General features: G+C 36.3%; 1 protein-coding gene across 1 annotated transcript in view; it reads right to left on the bottom strand.

Annotated features, from left to right (window-relative positions):
• Positions 1–8,244, bottom strand: part of FGF14 (fibroblast growth factor 14) — a 906,834-nt gene extending 898,590 nt beyond the window's left edge. Inside the window, exon 1 of the mRNA XM_044071245.1 lies at positions 5,072–8,244. Coding sequence (XP_043927180.1) covers positions 5,072–5,264 — 193 coding nt within the window. The 5' untranslated portion in view covers positions 5,265–8,244. The remainder of the gene's footprint in view (positions 1–5,071) is intronic.
• Between the last annotated feature and the right edge of the window lie 1,993 nt (positions 8,245–10,237).

The raw sequence follows: 10,237 nt of genomic DNA on the forward strand, positions 1-10,237 counted from the left end.
GAGAATATCTAAATCTCAACTGACCAGACTGGTCCTGTTTTGTTATGTTGTCCTTTTTCTTTGCTTTATCTCTCATTCACCACCACCATTGATCCATTTAGTTTTATCACTTAATCTGCTGATACATTTTTATCTGTATACAATTATTTCTAAAAAGAAAACCATGCTTTGTTTTGTTTTCTACAAAGCTGTTGGTCCACATGCATAGTACTTTCCTATCTACCCAGTAGTATCCACTTCTCATTCTACTGTTAAGCACGCTGTGTTGTCCTTCTGTTCCTCTAGAAAAAGCAGGGAACAGTAACACATCACTCATGCTATCTGTGGCAACCAAAGGGGACAAAAACAACAAAGAACATCTCAGTCACAAACACAGTCAACTCACCATTTGACCAGACATGGTACTTCTGTATTTCCCAAATATGGAGAAATCAGTCTGTCTTTTCTAGAAGGGTCCATGCAGTCTGACTTACTATGCTGTCCTTTTGTAACTTTCTTGTTAGTTTACTAAATGGTATGAAGGTGTTTGCTATTACTGTGACCTCCTCTTTATGTGTTATGCCTTTGTTCAGACCTTGCTATATACTGCTTATACCTGCTTCCTAATATGTTTTGTTTCAAACAATGTTTACTCTTGCAAGCAATTTCAGTTTTTATCCCTCTCATTCTTCACACCCTTCCTTATTTGTCTGTATTCAGTCTCTTAGGTTTTTGTATTATTTTTAAAAATAAAATCTGTCACCTGCCTTTTCCTCTAAGTATACTTTTACACACTCTTTAGAGTTCCAAATTAATTTCATGCACACACACAAACACATGCACACACATGTGCACACAGGCGTGTAAGTGTACACAAGTGTTCCTGCTATGTATTCTTTTTTTCTCTTTATTATAGCCTGTTGTATAATGGGTTTAAAGTTACTTTACGTCTATGATACATTTGTAAGATGTTATTTTGTTGATTTGCTAGCACAATTAAATGTTATGACATAACATAACACAAAATGAAGAGCAGATTGTCATCATATTTCCCTTCCTACCTACATAAGAATACCATTTACACCTACTATTCACTCTCCATCTTGCAGCTTTGTTTCATTGTTTTTGTCTGTTGTGATGGTTTTATTTCTGGGCTGTTTTTGTAAATTAGATTTTAGCTTGTTTTTCCTTTAACCTTATTATTTTAAATGTGTCAGTGAGTAAATAGCCCATTATGAATATATTGTTTTTTGTGATATGCTTAATAACACTAGACTGTTATAACCTTTGACTGGAATCATGCATAATGTTTTGCAGTACCTGACACCATTTAATCAACAGGGTATGCCATGTTAACACTGTGTTTGTAATAAAAAAACAATCACAAGAATCTTGTATGGGAAAATTGCAAGCAGACTTACTGTGCACTAATTAACCTGTTTGCATTTTGACAAGTACTGCAAAAAGTTTTTAGGTCACATTACATCTTCATGATAATGGTATGTTATGCTAATGGTATGTGCTTCCTAATATGGGAATCAAAAATCAAAAGTATAAAATACACAAAATGTGACTGCTGATACAACAAAAAACAGAATTAACAAATCCCAGCCTTCTGCTTTGATTTGTCCTTATTATCACTTCCAAAATATTATGAACATTTGCATTATGAACATTGTGTTTTGATAGCTACAATTTGGAAAACATACTATTGAATTTACTGCTGTTCAATACAATTTGCATTTTTAACTGACTTTACCACATATGATAGAAATTCACAAAATAATGGATTCAAAAGCCACCTCAGTGAAGTGTATTCAGCTATATGCTGAATCACATGGTTCTGGTCATAAGGGCTAAAACAAAAAGCAAGTACAAAAATAAAAAATTTTGCCTTGCGAGATTTGTATAAAACACTATTTCATCTTCTTTACAATGAGATACTGGTATACATTCCTGACAGTTATAGAACAACATGTTGATTCCTTTAAGGTTATAATAATCTCACTGTACACAAATATCCACCATTCTATATTTAAACCAGGACAGGAGGATAATAATAGGGCTATAATCCCAATATGACAACATTAACCAGTACATTGAGACTCATGTTATATTTTCACTATTATGTGAAACTCCTTATCTGAATGCCAAGGCCTATTCTTATTCATTTTCCATTCTGTCTAATACAGCACAGATAATGCTACAAATTTCCAAACTCCAGTTCATGTACCTAATAGAATACTAGCGACACACCAAAAAACAAACAAAATAAAAAGACCAAACACCACTAGTAAGAGTTCTGGATATCCTTGACTGCATGTGGGTAGACATAGCATTTAAAATGACATACATATTGATAAGGTAACACCCATAAGAACTGTTATACTTACAATAAACAAAAGTGAACGTGTAATGAAGCGACTACCTCCCAGGATAATGTAGATGCTGTAAGTATCTTCTTTTGCTTCAGAACAGCCATTAAACTAATTCATTTTAAGTCTTTACCTTACAATGACAGGACGGCCACTCTTACCCCATCTACCTTAAAAAATGAATTCACTAAATGTTATGGCTATACTGGACTTAATAGTATTTACTTCAAATGGTGTATGAAAAGGATACCTCAGGTTTAATTTGACAATGTTTGAAATATAATTTCAAAGAGTGATGTTCCAATAGTAAGTATCAATAATGACAGTGATTATAAAGCATTTGTAAATAGATTGGCATAATAACCTTTATCCTTTTAAGCCTAAGAGCAATCACTTTTCAGTCACATGTGAGCTTTACCAGGAAACTAGTCCACCTGATAGTCTCAGACCAGATATATGTATCCTGTGTCTTTTAAACCCCATGGCACTGTTCTTGTGTTTGTAAAAGTACTTGTATTCTGGCTGTCATATGCTGACTGTTGTATTACAAAATGGAGAAAAAATCAAACCAAAATGAGTTTATTTTAAATGAGTTTAAAATACATCAATATAACCTATGTATAAGAAATTCTCTGGATACACAGATAAAGGTGAAGATAAACCAAATAAGAACATTTACTGTGGGTACATTTTTATATATAAGCTGACAGTTATAGAGTATATGGCTATTATAATACAATATGCTTGCTTTTGAGCATCTTAAAGTGTGCAATGTATTAGAAGCTTCTGTTTTAAGACACTAATTATTACATGAATACACACCACAAGCATTAATTACAGCTTCACAATAATGTCTGAAACCTACATATTTCCTTGGATAGGTTGTAATAAATGTGAAATATTATTTCACTTTTTCAATTAAATACATTTCGAAACTAAAAGTCGTGTTCTAATATTAAAATATGATTAACGTGTTTTTAACAAAAAATGTGTGACTATTTGAAAATATATCTTAGTATGTTTATTTATTTTGTATGTGATACTAATTTATATTTTCAAGAAAATAAAATACTACAGATATCTTGGGGAAAAGAGTAACAGAAATTGAATGTGACATTTCATTTTTTTTTTATTTCAACTTTTCCATGAAACTTCTTATACTTGTGGAATGTTCTCATAATGCCTACAAAATACAACCCCCCCCCCAAAAAAAAAAAACAAATGCATAAATATAATTTAAATAAACAGTCTTTGTTCAATAAAGTGTAAGCCTGTATATAATGATACTTTCCAGTCTGTTAGATTACTACTGATATGTGATACAGACAGTAACAGCTTGAGTGAATGTGATGGTGGCAGAGAGACAGTGGGTGTACATAGGCAACAAAAAAACTGTAGTGCTAGTTTGCTATAACTATATATGTTTGACTGTGGGTACGAAATTACAGGAAAAAGTAGCCTTTATGAGCTGTTCAAACCAGTTTTCATACAACCCCCACTGAACACCTGCACCCATACACAGCAGGTTTACCCCCATTAACATTGCTTCTTTTGCTCCTCACCTTATTCATGATTACATTACAGCTATAACAGAGGGGCAACACCACCTGTGATACATGGAAGAGCTTGAAACCTTTGTTATAAAGTGTACAGTCTCCAAGCCAAGACAGAGGGTGACACGACACACACACACTATTAAGTGAAGAACTTGGTGGGTATGTCATTTACTGAAGGTGTTTTGGTATGGGATCACACTGTCAAAACTGTCGACTGGCATCCAGCAGGTGTCTGAGAGTGTCACTATAAAATATGTTCAGAAGACAGAAATCCTGGCAGTAATGATTCCTGCCATGGCATCTCATTTAACAGTAGTCCAAATAATTACATTTTATTGAAGCGGGAGATATTTCTTTAGCTAGTATTACCGTTATTACCCTATATGTATTAAAATAACATCATGTTCAATAATTCTGCAGTGTGCAGATATTTATTCACGTTTTCCCTGGTTATGTGACATATATTCTGCACAGCTAAAGACAACTCGTGTCCCTTTTTAATAAAGCTGTTCTAGTCAGAATAACGTTTCTTTCAGATGCAGACTACCTCAAGAGTCAAGACTATTGTATTTTACTATGTGTACCTTATATGCAACGGACAAATATAATAGTCAGCCTTCTGGTAGACTGCAATCCCAGTGTGGAATTATCTGTTTTATTCTGGCATGAGGAACTAACTATTAGGAGACCAAAAATATTATATATTAACGTTTGATTTGACTTGCGGTTTTGTGTCGGAAATGTTATCTTGTGAGATGCCGAGATGCCCACTGAATGTTTGTGGCGACATAAGTTTTAGAAATGTGTTAGTGCGAAGAATTCCAAAGTATTTATAAAATGCATTTGGTGATTAACAGTTTTCAGAAAAAATGCGGCGAGAAATGTGATTGAAAGCAGGTTAATTAATCTTCTTTGATAGTTACCCAGCGCTGGGCAGTGCAGGTCATTATCATAATTAAATCAATGAGTGCCACAGGTGAGATAAGAGTATGCTCATAATGCACATCTGTTTATACAATGTTGGACTAAGGACATTACTTTATTATGGAGCCATAATTTACTGTGTAGAACACCCACCGCTTCCCAAGAGCAGCTTGCCTGGAGTAAACTAAGTAATGCTGCACTTCATTCTGTCACAGATGCAGTATACATGATACACACCTTGTCTCCGTAGCCTCCTCTTGCGCAGCCCGAAGATCCGGACTTTAGAGAAGATATCTGCCAGGTTGCCATTACAGAGGCCGCGGTTTTTGCTCGGACTACTGCGGCGTTTGCTGGTGGAGGGGCGGCCCATGTGCTGCTCCCTAGCCTGGCGCTTTTGGCGGATCAACCCGCTGGCGATCGCCGCAGCCATTCCAGCAGCGATCGATCACAGCTCGGGTCTATTAGGGTCCAGATGGAGCCTCTCCGATCCCCCTGCTACTTCCCACGTTGCTGAAGTCTGGAACCCATGTGCTCAAAAAGAAATATATATATTCAGGTGCAAGACCTCTAGTGATGCTCCATTTATGAAATGAATCAAAAGTTAGCGAAAACAAACTACTAACTATCCATGTTGTTTATAATGATCTGTCAATGCCTTGTAACTCAAGAATGCAAACGTTTCAGATTCCTAGGACCACATCTGCCTGCCATCTGTGTGTTAGTGATGGGCAGGCATGAAACAAGCTGAAGAACATGAAACTCCCGAGTTCTGACAGTCAGAGGATAGAGCAGTACCCATGCCTGAAACGTGTTCTTTCGGAGTGCACAGCAGTGTAAGAATTTAAATCCTTAGATACCAACCCCTTTAAATAAGAGGCACAGGAAGAAAAAGAAAAAAAATCAGGGATTCCTGTGATATCCTTCGGAAATTATAGCCTTATTGCACAGATCCACGCCTCTCTCTCCATTGGTGTTCTTGATTGTAATCTCTCCCTAGAAATTAAGCATGCCATCCACAGTCAACAGACGAGATTGTCTCCTCCGGCTATAAAAGACGTGAGCCAATTCAACCATCACTCCAACTAGCCTTCTATCAACAGTCTGTCATCTAACTGTCACAGTTAGCAATGAAGCCGACAAGATACCAGCGTCATATATTTTGCATTTTTCCCTTTGTAAATCAATATTTACTCTTTTACGGGCACTTCTTGTTTATACGACCTCGGTACAAGTGTTGCTGGAATCAGTTTGAATAATGTCTGCATTTCACAGTGATAGCAGAGTATGAAGCTTCTGATTACAAAATGTGGAAAAATCCATTGCTATCTTAACTGTGGAGGTGACGTGTTAGGGACAGCCTACAAACAGACAAAGTTTACCAGACTCTCAAGAGAGGAAGCAACGTTTATCAGGTAGAAGAAACAACTTCCTGCATTTTCCCTCTGCACCTTGCTTTTAAAAATACCTGCCCGACTCCACAGCATCTCGTCTGTCCTCTCCCGGCGTGGCTGGTGCTTGAACCGGTGTCCGTTCTCAAGGACGTCCGCTAGATGAGCTTCTGTTTCAAAAATGAATAGATATAGGTTATTTACACTGACTGAAAAGGTATCGTGTGGAATACCCACTGGTTTCAAGCACTGACAAAAATAAATCGCTTTAACTCTGCAGTCCTCTTTGTGCCTAAAGGAGAAGAGATGTTTCCTGCTGCACATATAACATGCAAGTGATGGCTAGTGAAAACTGCAGCTGCATGACAAGGTTGTCACCTGCACATTGCACACCAGTGAAGAAAATTATTCAAGTGGCTGTAAAACTGCGCCCACTCTGTACACGCTGCAACCAAACAAAATAAAAGACGAACACCGGGAATCACTTATTCTAACTCTTAATATACACATTATGCCTGCTGAAGAGAGAATGCTAAGTGTTGCTATAGCAACGATGTGCAAGTGATGATGAACTAAATTACCTTACCACTTCCAAACAATTTTTATTGAAAACTTTGAAAGAACATTGCTTCGCCTTCTCGGCATGATAATGCCAAAAGAAAGATAGATAAACTCTACATATGCACAAGCAGGCCGGCGTTTAGTCAAACTCAGATAATATACCAGGTTACTATATGGCTGTGGAGTTTAAGCCTCAGAATGCCTTAATAGCTGGGTTTCTTTAGTACTCGTGTATCATAAACATGACATGGACATTTTGAATTAATGTCATAATCTTTCATTTTCTCTTAGCCGACCCACCTTAGACTCTGAATATAACTTGACAGCGATTCTTGCTCTTTTGTGACATACATTTACACCGCGGCAGTGCAGTTCAGCACCATGGACAAGGGCTCTCCTTTCAGGTTTGAAGCAGGGTAGAAAGGAGAACCAGACCCTGGGAGGGGTGACTGTGGCGAACATTTAGTGGGCTGTATTTGGACAATAATACAGATGGGTTTAACATTTTATTTCCCAAGTTTAAAGATTTAGTCACCATCCTTTTCCAGCTGTGTCTTGACAGTGCAGTTACAGGTAATCACATATTTTATACCTACAGACAGGGCTTTATAAATGCCAGAAAGAATAGAGATAATGTGTATTTTTAGATGGCCATGGGCTTTTAACTGTTAAGATGCACTTAACGTTGGTTTTCCTTATAAAACGCAGTCTTGACTTTGCCATCTTTACAGACACCTTTGTGAAACTCAACAGAGCCATCTGGTGTTAAAGGGCTGCAAACACACCTGACCTTGCATTTAAGGGATGCTAACGGTGTTGGGAAAATTCTTTTGTAAGGAAAAAAGCCTTGCTAGCCAAACAGACCTAATGAAAAGGGGAAACCTGGAGTGGTATTGTTTAATGGACGAGAGAGGGGAATCAAATTAGGGCACCAGAGTAATTCCCTGCTTTTTCTCCTCATAGGCAAGTCTTCAACACAGTCATTTGTTTGCTTTACTAACAGAAAACAAAGACATTACCTAGTTTCAGTGCCTGGTCAGAGAGGTCTTATTAATTGTAAAGTACCCCTCCAGCAATGTCAAGCATCAGTACCGGACGGGCTTCCTGCGTGCCCCAGCACTAGGGACAGTTAACCTGTAGTTTCTAGTGGAGGGGCAAATACCGTTGTGATTTTTCAACAATAAATCTGTGCTACAAAGTGACTATTTCATGAAGAATCAACACGAATTGCAGTTGATAGAAACCTGTTATCACACGTTGAAATCAATAGCACGAGGAACTCAAATTTAGGATATTACGGCCGTTGTCTGAATAACTTATAATCACGCCGTAACATAACCGTGGTATAAAAATCAACTCTTAAATCAGGGGGAACGCTTGCTATTTTATCATTAATCTGAATATGCAAGCAAAGGAATACAGTTCTGCGATCACTGTTAAGAATTATGTTTTCTTCCTCTGCTAGATCATTCAAGTATATATTACAAGAAGTTTATTTATATCATGTATTATGCTTGACTAGGTATTCTTAGTTATGTTTTATATTTAACATCTAAGGTTTACATTTCAGAATCCTTTATTGTACTACTGAAATATAATTTTTCAGATTATCATACTGATTTTAAAGTCCACGTTCATAATAAATCTTGATTTTGTTAACATGAAACAAGGTATCTGATCTCACCATATTTCTACAAAGTATTATATTTTGTTAAAGCAATACATGATACCAATTTGTTCATTACGGTACCCAGGTTATGATGAAGTAAAGAAGTACGTAAAAGCAGTGTAACTTAGCTGTGACTGACTTACAGCTGTAGGAAATAAAGTGTTGAACTGCACAGGTAGAAACATTTAACTGCGTACATGTTTTGTAAGTGAAGAAAGATAGAGGGGGGAGAAAGAGATGAGTGGGGGTAGGGTAGGACGACTAAGTAGATGCTCTTGATCTGAAGGTAATCTCTCGCTAAAATAAAATAAAAAACATGTATAAATAAAATAAACGCATCTTCACCTAATACTATTTGCATGCATTTATATTTAGATGTGTATGTATGTATGTTTTGTTGTTTGTTTATTTATGTATTTATTTTTACCGGATAAGACTCGAAAGGCTTAACTGCCTGCTTACTAAGGGTGGCTTTTGGTACAGATAAGGATTAAGTACTTTGGGAGTACAGTCCTACATCAATATTAAATAAAAATTTCTAAGAATGAAACTCAAATCAGCTGGATGTAGTCATTTATTGGCTTAATTAATGCACTATACTACAATCCAAATTCGTTTACTATGACCTAAACAATACCGGTAGAAATCGAATGCATAACCTCCTTGTAAGGCAACACTTCGCAGATGGTGACTGCTTGCGACTCTCCAAAAGAAGCTGCATTTTTAACTTAATGCAAGTCTTATCATCCGTAAAATGTTTATTGTTTACAAAGGCTTTGTAAAACAGAGACAGTGTCCTGTGAAAGCTCTCCCTCGCGGTGGGTTGAAATGAACCTTGCACGACACTACAACAGGTGGCAGATTATTTCGTTAATACATTTCCATCTTTGCCACTTCTACAGAATGGACCTGTGCCATCTGTAATAATCGACAAATAATTAGCCCTCATTCTTTGACTGTTACAAAGACAGTATTAGGTAAGTTCTGCAAGCTGTGGATGGAAAAGCCAGTAAATAAAAATATGCGTGCAACAACATATACGAATACTGCCATGCATATTGCTTTACAATACGCTTGTAATTTCACAGTCAGGTAAGATATATTTAAAATTAAACCTGTTGGCCTTTTTAATTTACTCACTACTTCTGTGAATGTATTGCCTGCCATTTTAATGTTTAAATACCTTAATGTAATGTGTGTGTGTCTCTTGCTCTCTCTATAGATGTATAGATATACATTAGCAGCTTTTTGGTTGGCATACATTACATAGATAATGTTGGTGTCATCCCTTGATCATTTAATGATGCGCTTTCATACCTTTTAGTTCCTGTTACATTCTGCAAAGAAACAACAAAATACAAAAAAGTCATTATTGTCTGTATTAATATTTCTGTTTTTTTCAGTAATAGCGAAGCTGCTGTTTTAGACTAGGTGGATCCAGATACATCATAGCAGAAGGAATAGTAACAAAATTTATAAGCAAAGCCACAGGTAAACAATTTACTTCCTTCTTTTTCTTCTTTTTTCTTTTATTACTTTCTAATATTTCCCTGCACCTTTCTGTGACATCGCTCTGCTGCTGCATTAAAAATGAAATTCTATTGGACCTCAATATAGAAATGCTATGCTGAATTGTACAGTTGGTATATTTAATAAAATATGACTTAAGCTGGAAAAGTTACCTAGTGTTTCTTTCTTGTGATATTGTGGTTGTATTTATTTATGAAGTTATACAGTAATATGTGAATTATTGCACATTATAGATTTGTACGGTTTCAAAGTTGG

This window comes from Protopterus annectens, chromosome 5.part0 (genome assembly GCF_019279795.1).
Source record: "Protopterus annectens isolate FY-2018-M chromosome 5.part0, PAN1.0, whole genome shotgun sequence".
Lineage (NCBI taxonomy): Eukaryota > Metazoa > Chordata > Ceratodontiformes > Protopteridae > Protopterus > Protopterus annectens.